Below are 13,331 nucleotides of genomic sequence, written 5' to 3'. Positions count from 1 at the left end.
AGGATGCAAATGCTTGCCTTCAGCTACTGTCTGCTTGATGCCACCCCGTTACAGATACACACATACACATCTTTTTACTACACACGTATATAACTGCCACCACAGACTTCCATAATAACATTTATAAAGTGTGTAAGAATAATTGAACTCATCTCTGCTGTCTTTTATACTTTTCTAGTGCTTTCCAAACGCAACGTAAACTGTGCACTTTGCCCTTACATCACACATCATCCCATCATTTTGAGATTCAGCATCTTAACAATATCACCTTTAAGTATGAGCTCCTAAACTCCCACCCAACACCAAACAATAGCGTAAACTGGCCCATTATGGACTTTTGTCCACGTCTTCGGGTTTTGTGTGCATTTTATTGAGGTATTTTGTACTTTGGATACTTTCACTCTCAATCCTTGTTCTGATGACAGCCAAACCTCCATTAGTACTTGGGAGTGTGGTTCTATTCAAGTCTCAGCCCTGTTTTCATGGTTTTTCTATTTGTTCTGTTCTGCCATCTGATCTAGAGTCGCCTGGCACTGCCAGCGTTCTGCTGAGAGTTCAGAACTCTTGGCGACGTTCCCAGTTTTTCTCCCAGTCAGGTAAAATGCATACTGGGGAGCTCTATTTCTTTTTTGCAAAATCCATGTTGTGGGCAACCAATTATATCTGGTACTTTTCTTCATTTCTGATTCCAGGGGCACACAGTTAGCAAAGAGCTGGTTCATTGATATCAGTACCAGTTATTAGTACTAAAATTGGGGGAAATACGCAGAATTTTACTTTGATTTTGAAAATCCAAAGAAATAATATTCACCTCTTTCTTTACGGTCTTCTTCTTTTTTTTAAACAAAGATTAGAAGCATTTACCTGGAACTGGTAACAGTCCTCTTGTTAACTGTGTCACCTTCTCTACTTCCTGGATGACATCTGGCCTCTCTCTGTGTGATCCTTCTCTGTGTCAGACAGTGAGGGAACTGGTCAGTCAAGCCAGAGTGCAAGGTGCCTTAAAATGAGCACTCATAGGAATAGATTTCGCTTCCTATAATGTAGTACCTGGTGCTAATTGATGTGATCAATCATATTACCCTGGTCATAACTTCTCTTGGTGATGGGTACAAGCTGCTTCAGGGGTCTGCTTTATCATGATTTTCTAATGCTCTTGGCTAACCAAAAAAAGTTGGTTTGAAGCTGACATAGGAACCACACTCCACTGAGACGATCAAAAAAGAAAGACAATTAGAAGCTACTCACATTGTGATCTTTTTTCCTTTCTTTCTGTACAGTGGATTCTCCAAGCAGTGAAAAGTCACCTGTAACTACGCCTGTAAGTAATTCCTACTGAGGAATAAGATCATGCATTTAGTGTGATTTTAATTTATAAGGTATTTGATTCACTTAAAGGGGATTCAATCAAAAACGGTCTCCAAACTTTTGATTGTAAAAGAATATTTTTGTCGGATATAATGCTGTCAGTTGAATCATAGAGAAAGAGATGGATTATCATTTTGCACAGTTGTTATCATGCCTGGAAGCAAAATGGTGAGTCAGGAAAGTAAAATCTAAAAGAAACAACCAAAATGAATGTGACATAAGGAATTAGTAATAAAATATGCAACTTCCGTAGGCATTCAAAATCAGCTTTTTAAATGAAGGCAATACTTTAACACAGTGTATCATCGGCAGACAGGGCCCAGCCTGGACTTTCTCTGGGAGACCCATGCTGTCTGGGTCATATTCCTGCTCACAATCAGTATCTTGAATAATATATATTTTTTAACATCTTTATTGGAGTATAACTGCTTTACAATGGTGTGTTAGTTTCTGCTGTATAACAAGGTGAATCAGCTATACGTATACACATATCCCCATATCTCTTCCCTCTTGCATCTCCCTCCATCTTCCCTATCCCACCCCTGTAGGTGGACACAAAGCACCGAGCTGATCTCCCTGTGCTGTGCAGCTGCTTCCCACTAGCTATTTTACATTTGGTAGTGTATATATGTCCATGCCACCCTCTCACTTCGTCACAGCTTTCTCTTACCCCTCCCCGTGTCCTCAAGTCCATTCTCTACATCTGCATCTTTATTCCTGTCCTGCCCCTAGGTTCTTCAGAACCATTTTGTTTTTTAGATCCATATATATGTGTTAGCATACGGTATTTGTTTTTCTCTTTCTGACTTACCTCACTCTGTATGACAGACTCTAGGTCCATCCACCTCACTACAAATAGCTCAATTTCGTTTCTTTTTATGGCTGAATAATATTCCATTGTATCTATGTGCCACATCTTCTTTATCCATTCATCTGTCAGTGGACACGTAGGTTGCTTCCATGTCCTGGTTATTGTAAACAGAGCTGCAATGAACATTGTGGTACATGACTCTTTTTGAATTATGGTTTTCTCAGGGTATATGCCCAGTTAGTGGGATTGCTGGGTCGTATGGTAGTTCTATTTTTAGTTTTTTGAGGAACCTCCATACAGGTCTCTATAGTGGCTGTATCAATTTACATTCCCACCAACAGTGCAAGAGGGTTCCCTTTTCTCCACACCCTCTCCAGCATTTATTGTTTGTAGATTTTTTGATGATGGCCATTCTGACTGGTGTGAGATGATACCTCATTGTAGTTTTGATTTGCATTTCTCTAATGATTAGTGATGTTAAGCATCCTTTCATGTGTTTGTTGTCAGTCTGTATATCTTCTTTGGAGAAATGTCTTCTGCCCATTTTTGGATTGAGTTGTTTGTTTTTTTGATATTGAGCTGCATAAGCTGCTTGTATATCTTGGAGATTAATCCTTTGTCAGTTGGTTCGTTTGCAAATATTTTCTCCCATTCTGAGGGTTGTCTTTTCGTCTTGTTTATGGTTTCCTTTGCTGTGCAAAAGCTTTTAAGTTTCATTAGGTCCCACTTGTTTATTTTTGGTTTTATTTCCATTTCTCTAGGAGGTGGGTCAAAAAGGATCTTGCTATGATTTATGTCATGGAGTGTTCTGCCTATGTTTTCCTCTAAGAGTTTTATAGTCTCTGACCTTACATTTAGGTCCTTAATCCATTTTGAGTTTATTTATGTGTATGGTGTTAGGGAGTCTTCTAATTTCATTCTTTTACATGTAGCTGTCCAGTTTTCCCAGCACCACTTATTGAAGAGGCTGTCTTTCCTCCCTTGTATATTCTTGCCTCCTTTATCAAAGATAAGGTGACCATATGTGCGTGGGTTTATCTCTGGGCTTTCTATCCTGTTCCATTGATCTATATTTCTGTTTTTGTGCCGGTACCATACTGTCTTGATTACTGTAGCTTTGTAGTATAGTCTGAAGTCAAGGAGCCTGATTCCTCCAGCTCCGTTTTTCTTTCTCAAGATTGCTTTGGCTATTCGGGGTCTTTTGTGTTTCCATACGAATTGTGCAATTTTTTGTTCTAGTTCTGTGAAAAATGCCATTGGTAGTTTGATAGGGATTGCACTGAATCTGTAGATTGCTTTGGGTAGGATAGTCATTTTCACAATGTGGATTCTTCCAATCCAAGAACATGGTATATCTCTCCATCTGTTTGTAACATCTTTAATTTCTTTCATCAGTGTCTTATAGTTTTCTGCATACAGGTCTTTTGTCTCCTTAGGTAGGTTTATTCCTAGGTATTTTATTCTTTTTGTTGCAGTGGTAAATGGGAGTGTTTCCTTAATTTCTCTTTCAGATTTTTCATCATTAGTGTATAGGAATGCAAGAGATTTCTGTGCATTAATTTTGTATCCTGCTACTTTACCAAATTCATTGATTAGCTCTAGTAGTTTTCTGGTAGCATCTTTAGGATTCTCTATGTATAGTGTCATGTCATCTGCAAAGAGAGACAGTTTTACTTCTTCTTTTGCAATTTGGATTCCTTTTATTTCTTTTTCTTCTCTGATTGCTGTGGCTAAAACTTCCAAAACTATGTTGAAAAATAGTGGTGAGAGTGGACAACCTTGTCTTGTTCCTGATCTTAGTGGAAATGGTTTCAGTTTTTCACCATTGAGAACAATGTTGGCTGTGGGTTTGTCATATATAGCCTTTATTATGTTGAGGTAAGTTCCCTCTATGTCTACTTTCTGGAGGGTTTTTTATCATATATGGGTGTTGAATTTTCTCAAAAGCTTTTTCCGCATCTATTGAGATGATCATGTGGTTTTTCTCCTTCAGTTTGTTAATATGGTTTATCACACTGATTGATTTGCATGTATTGAAGAAACCTTGCATTCCTGGGATAAACCCCACTTGATCATGGTGTATGATCCTTTTCATGTGCTGTTGGATTCTGTTTGCTAGTATTTTGTTGAGGATTTTTGCATCTCTGTTCATCAATGATATTGGCCTGTAGTTTTCTTTGTTTGTGGCATCTTTGTCTGGTTTTGCTATCAGGGTGATGGTGACCTTGTAGAATGAGTTTGGGAGTGTTCCTCCCTCTGCTATATTTTGGAAGAGTTTGAGAGGATGGGTGTTAGCTCTTCTCTACATGTTTGATAGAATTCACCTCTGAAGCCATCGGGTCCTGGGCTTTTGTTTGTTGGAAGATTTTTAATCACAGTCTCAATTTCAGTCCTTGTGATTGGTCTATTTATATTTTCTGTTTCTTCCTGGTTCAGTCTCAGAAGGCTGTGCTTTTCTAAGAATTTGTCCATTTTATTGGCATATAGTTGCTTGTAGTAATCTGTCATGATCCTTTGTATTTCTGCAGTGTCAGTTGTTACTTCTCCTTTTTCATTTCTAATTCTATTGATTTGAGTCTTCTCCCTTTTTTTCTTGAGGAGTCTGGCTAATGGTTTATCAATTTTGTTTATCTTCTCAAAGAATCATCTTTTAGTTTTATTCATCTTTGCTATCATTTCCTTCATTTCTTTTTCATTTATTTGTGATCTGATCTTTATGATTTCTTTCCTTCTGCTAACTTTGTGGGTTTTTGTTCTTCTTTCTCTAATTGCTTTAGGTGTAAGGTTAGGTCGTTTATTTGAGATGTTCTTGTTTCTTGAGGTAGGATTGTATTGCTATAAACTTCCCTCTTAGAACTGCTTTTGCTGCATGCCATAGGTTTTGGGTCATTGTGTTTTCATTGTAATTTGTTTCTAGGTTTTGGTTTTTTTTGCGGTACATGGGCCTCTCACTGTTGTGGCCTCTCCCGTTGTGGAGCACAGGCTCCGGACATGCAGGCTCAATGGCCATGGCTCACGGGCCTAGCCGCTCCACGGCAGGTGGGATCTTCCCAGACCGGGGCACGAACCGGTGTCCCCTGCATCAGCAGGCAGACTCTCAACCACTGCGCCACCAGGGAAGCCCTCTAGGTATTTTTTTATTTCCTCTTTGATTTCTTCAGTGGTCTCTTGGTTATTGAATAGTCTATTGTTTCGCCTCCATGTGCTTGTGTTTTTTTACAGATTTTTCCCTGTAATTGATATCTAGTCTCATAGCATTGTGGTCGGAAAAGATACTTGATATGATTTCAATTTTCTTAAATTTACAAAGGCTTGATTTGTGACCCAAGATATGATCTATCCTGGAAAATGTTCCATGAACACTTGAAAAGAAAGTGTAATATCCTGTTTTTGGATGGAATGTCCTATAAATATCAATTAAGTCCATCTTGTTTAATGTATCATTTAAAGCTTGTGTTTCCTTATTTATTTTCATTTTGGATGATCTGTCCATTGGTGAAAGTGGGGTGTTAAAGTCCCCTACTATGATTGTGTTACTGTCGCTTTCCCCTTTTATGGCTGTTAGCATTTGCCTTATGTATTGAGGTGCTCCTATGTTGGGTGCATAAATATTTACAATTGTTATATCTGCTTCTTGGATTGATCCTTTGATCATTATGTAGTGTCCTTCTTTGTCTCTTGTAATAGTCTTTATTTTAAAGTCTATTTTGTCTGATATGAGAATTGCTACTCCAGCTTTCTTTTGATTTCCATTTGCATGGAATATCTTTTTCCATCCTCTCACTTTCAGTTTGTATGTGTCCGTACGTCTGAAGTGGGTCTCTTGTAGACAGCATATGTATGGGTCTTGTTTTTGTATCCATTCAACCAATCTGTGTCTTTTGGTTGGAGCATTTAATCCATTTACATTTAAGGTAGTTATTGATATGTATGTTCCTTTTACCATTTTCTTAACTGTTTTGAGTTTGTTATTGTAGGTCTTTTCCTTCTCTTGTGTTTCCTGCCTAGAGAAGTTCCTTTAGCATTTCCTGTAGAGGTGGTTTGGTGGTGCTGAATTCTCTTAGCTTTTGCTTGTCTGTAAAGCTTTTAATTTCTCCACTGAATCTAAGTGAGATCCTTGCTGGGTAGGGTAATCTTGGTTGTAGGTTTTTCCCTTTCATCACTTTAAATATATCCTGCCACTCCCTTCTGGTTTGCAAAGTTTCTGCTGAAAGATCAGCTGTTAACTTTATGGGGATTCCATTGTATGTTATTTGTTGCTTTTCCCTTGCTGCTTGTAATATTTTTTCTTTGTAATTAATTTTTGATAGTTTGATTAACATGTGTCTTGGCGTGTTTCTCCTTGGGTTTATCCTGTTTGGGACTCTCTGTGCTTCCTGGACTTGATTGACTATTTCCTTTCCCATGTTAGGGAAGTTTTCAACTATAATATCTTCAAATATTTTCTCAGACCCTTTCTTTTTCTCTTCTTCTTCTGGGACCCCTATAATTCGAATTTTGGTGTGTTTAATGTTGTCCCAGAGGTCTCTGAGGCTGTCCTCAACTCTTTTCATTCTTTTTTCTTTATTCTGCTCTGCAGTAGTTATTTCCACTATTTTATCTTCCAGGTCACTTATCTGTTCTTCTGCCTCAGTTATTCTGCTATTGATTCCTTCTAGAGAATTTTTAATTTCATTTATTGTGTTGTTCATCATTGTTTGTTTGCTCTTTAGTTCTTCTAGGTCCTTGTTAAATGTTTCTTGTATTTTCTCCATTCTATTTCCAAGATTTTGGATCATCTTTACTATCATTACTCTGAATTATTTTTCACATAGACTGCCTATTTCCTCTTCATTTGTTTGGTCTGGGGGGTTTTTACCTTGCTCCTTCATCTGCTGTGTGTTTCTCTGTCATCTCATTTTGCTTAACTTACTATGTTTGGGGTCTCTGTTTCACAGGCTGCAGGTTCGTAGTTCCCATTGTTTTTGTTGTCTGCCCCCAGTGGGTAAGCTTGGCTCAGTGGGTTGTGTAGGCTTCCTGGTGGAGGGTCCTGGTGCCTGTGTTCTGGTGGATGAGGCTGGATCTTGTCTTTCTGGTGGGCAGGACCAAGTCCGGTGGTGTGTTTTGGGGTGTCTGTGGCCTTATTATGATTTTAGGTAACCTCTTTGCTAATGGGTGGATTTGTGTTCCCATCTTGCTAGTTGTTTGGCATGGGGTGTCCAGCACTGTAGCTTGCTGGTCGTTGAGTGGAGCTGGGTCTTAGCGTTGAGATGGAGATCTCTGGGAGAGCTGTCGCCATTTGATATTACATGGGGCTGAGAGGTCTCTGGTGGACCAATGTCCTGAACTCGGCTCTCCCACCTCAGAGGCTCAGGCCTGACACCCGGCCAGAGCACCAAGACCTGTTTTTTAGGAATTCTGGGGTATTTTGTTCTTTGTTTTCTTTCTTTCAGGTATTTTTTTTTCTTACTTAGTTGCAGTGAAATTTCCAGGAATGAAACAATAGGCAGGTGAATTGTCTCCAATTCAAAGCCAGGCATTTGTCAAGCTCTTCCTAGTTATTGTTTCCCTGGTTTCCCTGAAAGGGAGAACCGGGAGGTGGTGCCGGGCTCTGTCCCTACTGCTTCCCCGTGAAGACCGGTGCTCACACGTCCTCTCACTGCCTCTGCTCTTGGAGGGGCAGCCTGTGAACACACGTCCCAGTCTGGGACATGTAGGGCTGTGGTACGGACTGTCTGTGTATTTCTCACTCTGTCCCATCTGCCACAGATCGGCTGCTTCACCCTCTTCTGATAGCCTCAAATGCTTCCCTTCCAGTTATGAAGGGGTCTTTATAGTCCTTTCTGGTGTCCAATGTCTTCTGCTAGTTTTCAGCTGGTGTTCTGTGAGAACTGTTGCATCTATAGATGTATTCCTATGTGGAGAGAGATGAACTCCACGTCTACCTACTCCTCCGCCATCTTGAATATCAGTATCTTGAATAATATTAATTGTACATTTAGTTTTCAATTCTTTATTTGGATGAAATAAAAAGAGTACTTGCTAATTAAAATGCCAAGACACATGACACTGTAGAAATTCCTTGCTGCTGAATTATACCTGGACATTCTCCATAGACCTGACTCTTCTATGAACTTAGTGTTTCCAATGCTGGGCCTGGAATACTTAGCCTCTGAAATTTGCATTGGTTTGGAGCCTTCCTCTATGGCACAATCAACTGTAGCATTTCCTGAGGCCCCCAGGTGTAGCTGCATAATCACTGCTGCACCTTTGATTACAGATTTACTAACCATATGACCCTGAAGGTGCTGTATAACTTCTCTGAACCTTGTCTTCCTTGGTAGTACAATGAGATAATAGTACTTTCAGAGTGTTGTGGGCTTTATTTGAAATAATTACACAGAAGCCTGTAGCACAGTGCCCAATACATGAACGAATCCTCCCCAGTAGCTAATCCAAGAGGCCCACCATAGCCAACACCAATTCTTATCTATAGGTAAATTGTCTCACTTTGGGAATTCCTAAGTACCTGTGCAGAATGGAGAAGGGACCCATCACCCGTCACAAAACCCCCTCAATATCTCCAGCCACGTTCCAGAACTACCAACCATTTGTGGAGGCTCAGTCTTAAGCCAGTACTGGGAATCCTGAGTTTGTTGGGAAGCTGAGTACATCCACAGAGGATGGGACCCCCAGAAGGACCCCAAGGCTGGCATTCATGGCACAGATCTGAAGAGTAGTATAACATAACCCATTGAGTTCCACTTTAAATGACACGGGAACAACCATGTCAAATTGTTCTAGTCCCCCCTGGCAGGGATGGAGAGGAAGGGTGTCCTACAGAGATACATTCTTATTTCTGTGTATGGAAAATAGAATAAGAAAGAGAGAAATTACTGACCTATATAGGTGAATTCTCGAAAGTACCCACCTAAATTTGATGTTCTTTTGATGATAAATAGCTCTTCATAGAATGGAAAATTAAAACAAATTGGAAAATAAGAGAAGGTTGAGGGGAAGTAAGCATTCGATTAGTCTGAACTCAATAGACTCGGGGCAGTTTTGCTCAGACGTGAAGTGGCCCAAAGCTATAGGGTCTACAAAGGGGAGAGAAGAGGATGCATTACCCAGCTTGAAGGTATCCCATTTATTTATTCAACGAACATTTCCTGAAGACCTAAAAATTCAAGGTGTTGAGATACTTAGGCAGGATAAAGGGCCCTCTTTGCTCTCAAGGAACCCCTAGGCCAGAGAAAGATCCAGATCTGTAAACAGATAAATTATAGAACAAAGTGTGCCAAACACTCTGCATTCTTTCTCTGGAACCTTTTCTATCTCTGTTATAGTAATTATCTCACTGTCTCCTGGGGATCGTTTATATATGGGTCACTCCCTCACAAGCCTACCCCCCATCCCCACTCTCAGCTGTAAGCTCCATGAGACTGGGGCTCTTGGCCTCCTGCTACGCCACCTGGTCATAAGTAAGTGCTCAGCAAATAGTCACCGAAAAAGGAGCATGACCACTTCTCTTGCCCTCCTCTTTATCACAATGGTCTCTTCCTCTGAAAATGCTCATTGTTTTTCTTTCTTGCTTTCTAACAAATATTCCATATTTTCTTCTGTGCTCAATCCCCATATCCCACCCTTCTCCCTCCTGTTTCTGCTTACTCCTGACTTATTCTTGCCATCACAACCTAGGGAAATCTGAAAATTAACTACATAATTTCTAATTGTTGCTCTTATCTTCCTGCTGTTGGATTTTCCCCATTGGGCTCCCTATAGCTTTATTCACATTACCACACCCTTTTCATCAAAAGTCAAGGAAGGGCCATGCCCCTGAGAGAGGGTCTGAACATTTAAACCGCTTCCAGGTCTTAGGAAAATGCCAAGTGGAGCCAACCTCCAACTCCATTAATTTCAGGAGAATTTTCCACCTGGGATCCATATTTAGATGACATTTGATGGTCACCCAAGGAAATTTGGGAAACTCTGGATTTTATACAATAAAATAGTTTTTCTCCTGCATAACTTGTCAGAGGCTTTCATATGCAGATATGCAGTATGAATCCCAAGAGTGGCACATAGGAAATACATTTCCCTCCCTGATTTGGCCACCTTTCTCTGACTTTTTGTGACCATCCCTACCATTTGCAGGAACCACAGCAAGAGTATCCACCGAGGCCCACATTTCACATGTCTAAATACATTAAAGCTATAGATATTTATAATGTTAAAAATTGAGCAACAGGGCTTCCCTGGTGGCGCAGCGGTTGAGAGTCCGCCTACCGATGCAGGGGACACGGGTTTGTGCCCCGGTCCGGGAAGATCCCACATGCCGCGGAGCGGCTGGGCCCGTGAGCCATGGCCGCTGAGCCTGTGCGTCCGGAGCCTGTGCTCCGCAACGGGAGAGGCCACAGCAGTGAGAGGCCCGCGTACCGCAAAAAAAAAAAAAAAAAAAAAAAAAAATTGAGCAACAGCCATGGCCTGGCTCGTGTTCTCAGCCTGAAGACTTCCCTGGATGGGCCAGCCATTGTGCACTTGAGTGGTAGCCTGGATTACTGGGGGCAGGGCAGGGGAGGTGGGCTGGCCCAGCTATCTTGGGCAGTAGCTAGACCCATCTAAACCTTGGACAGGACTGACTCTGTCCAGCTTCGCAGGCAGCCAGAGTAGGTAGAGTCTGCCTGCCCTGCACCCTGCCCCAGACTCTCCCCCTCCTCCCTAGTTCCTTCACCCTCACCCTGCTCTTTGCCTCAGCATTCCCAGACAGTTCTAAGTGCCTCCCAAAACTATCCCATCCGAACAGAGAGAAGGGAAGAAGCACAGTTATCGGGGAGCCTGGATTGCCTCAGCACCTACTCTGGGTGACAAGGGAGGCCAACTTTAAACACAGCAGCCTCCCCACTTTTGCTGGTTTCCCAGGGACCAGCTGTGATTTCTCTTCCCCCCTCAGACCCTCTCAATCTCATTCATACTCCGTGGCCTGGGTGCCCACTTTGGTTCATGCATCCTCCTCCCATTATTCCCGTTTACTTACTTGTTTCTCAAAATCACAAAAACCTTTTTGAAAAGACCAAACAAACCAAAGTCTGCGGGTTTGAATGTTTGTTTTGTGGGCCCTGATCAGGGACTCCCCTTGCCTGGATCTCTGGTGATGCTGGTGAACACTGGTGAGTTAAATGATCCCACTTTAGAGAAAACTGGGGTGGAAAAGCAATAATAGCAGTATAAAAGATTAGCTCTGTAGCACAGCAAACACCACTTCTCACCAAATGCAGTTCTGCTGAAGTAAGCATTCCTATTTGCTTGGACCCGGGATGAATATGCAGCATGAGTGTCTTATGCTTAGGAGCGTGAATACATTTAAGAAATCACTTCTAAGAGAAACAAAGCAAAAGCCTTCCCATGCCAGTGGCTAATTACTTCGCCTTTTCATTAGCTCCGAAAAGGTTCACAGAATCACACCAGCATATTGGAAGTAAACCAAAGAGGGACTAGGATTAAAAAGTGGTTTCTGGGCTTCCCTGGTGGCGCGGTGGTTGGGAGTCCGCCTGCCGATGCAGGGGACGCGGGTTTGTACCCCGGTCCGGGAGGATCCCACATGCCGCAGAGCGGCTGGGCCCGTGAGCCATGGCCGCTGAGCCTGCGCGTCTGGAGCCTGTGCTCCGCAACGGGAGAGGCCACAGCAGTGAGAGGCCCACGTACCGCAAAAAAAAAAAAGTGGTTTCTGCCAACAAAGAGCACCTTTAGATACGGGAAGGTTTCTGCTTCTGTGTGTCCATCACGGTGTCAAACCGTGAGCTAACTGTGCCCCTTGTCCTGGCCTGGCCTTGAGGACATGGCTCAGTTCTGATCATGGTTTTATATTCTAAACAGTTGAAGTTGTGGGCTTGGGACCCGGAAGAGGAACGCAGGCGACAGGAAAAATGGCAACAGGAGCAGGAACGTTTGCTCCAGGTAGGACTGGGTTTGCTGCTTTTTATTTTTTTTCTTCTTTTTGGTGATGCTCTCTTAATTTCTGCTGTATTAAATAGATGTTCAGCCCAGGAAATACATGGAATCAGCTTCTTCTCAGAAGTCGTTGAGTCTAAGTCTGTTCATTTGGTGTCCATGAGACAGAATGCTCTGAGTCTAATACCTCCCACCAGAGGTTACACTGATGAACATAAGGAGAAAGCATTTCACTTAGAAAAAAATCCAAGTATTGATTAAGGGCCAACCTACCCACTCATCACCTTGTTCGCTGCCAATCAAATTCCAGTCCAACTAGGAGCGGGAAGGAATTATCAGAAGGTTATTGATAGCATACATGTGAGATAAAAGTTGACCTGGGTCTTCTTCCTTAAGTAGAAATGTTTGCTCCATCTTTGAGCAAAAGCTTCTAATTTTCAATTCTAGAAAAATTCTGGGAGTTAACTTATCATGCTCCTACTTGTTTCATCCCAGTTTTGTGGAGCAACAGAGCTTCAAAAAGTAATCTAGTAACCTTAGAAACTAACCTATGCTGAGCATTTGGGGTGTGCCAGAACGAGCATATTTGTAGGTGCTTGACATATTTTATTTAACTTCATTCTCATAAAACTCATCAAAGTATGTCTTATTGATCTCAGTTTGCAATTGAAGAAATTAAGGCTCAAAATAAGTTATATAGGACTTCCCTGGTGGCGCAGTGGTTGAGAGTCCGCCTGCCGATGCAGGGGACGCAGGTTCGTGCCCCGGTCCGGGAAGATCCCACATGCCACGGAGCGACTGGGCCCGTGAGCCATGGCCACTGAGCCTGCGCATCCAGAGCCTGTGCTCCGCAACAGGAGAGGCCACAACAGTGAGAGGCCCAGGTACCACAAAAAAAAAAAAAAAAAAAAAGTTATATAATTGCCCGAGGTCATACCTCTAACAAACGTTGAGCTTCGTTTCAAATCCAAGCTTGGGTGACTCTAAAACTCATCGTCTTTCCCCTATACTCCCAATGGTATTGATTTTACCAAAAGTCATAAAGAAAAAGAATGTTAAATCTCATTTATTTTTGTGACTTTCTGCTGATGTGTAGAAAGCAATGCTTAAGCAAGTTTATTTTACTTTTTTTCTTATCTTTTTGTTCTAATCCTTTAGCTTAATTCCCAGGGGTGGGGAGCAAAGGTCAGCTAGATTGTTAATTAATTGTAGTGTGGCTCTAGGT

General features: G+C 41.8%; 1 protein-coding gene across 11 annotated transcripts in view; it reads left to right on the top strand.

The window, feature by feature from the left end:
• Positions 1 to 13,331, top strand: part of LIMCH1 (LIM and calponin homology domains 1) — a 341,447-nt gene that overhangs the window by 306,270 nt on the left and 21,846 nt on the right. For all 11 annotated transcript variants that reach the window (XM_033425525.2, XM_033425522.2, XM_004268318.3 and 8 more), the window contains 2 exons: positions 1,281 to 1,321; positions 12,032 to 12,112. In XM_033425525.2, the coding sequence (XP_033281416.2) occupies positions 1,281 to 1,321; positions 12,032 to 12,112 (122 nt within the window). The remainder of the gene's footprint in view (positions 1 to 1,280; positions 1,322 to 12,031; positions 12,113 to 13,331) is intronic.

Source organism: Orcinus orca, chromosome 4 (assembly GCF_937001465.1).
Source record: "Orcinus orca chromosome 4, mOrcOrc1.1, whole genome shotgun sequence".
Lineage (NCBI taxonomy): Eukaryota > Metazoa > Chordata > Mammalia > Artiodactyla > Delphinidae > Orcinus > Orcinus orca.
Note: the sequence above shows the minus strand (reverse complement) of the source record. Positions and strands in the feature narration are given on the sequence as shown.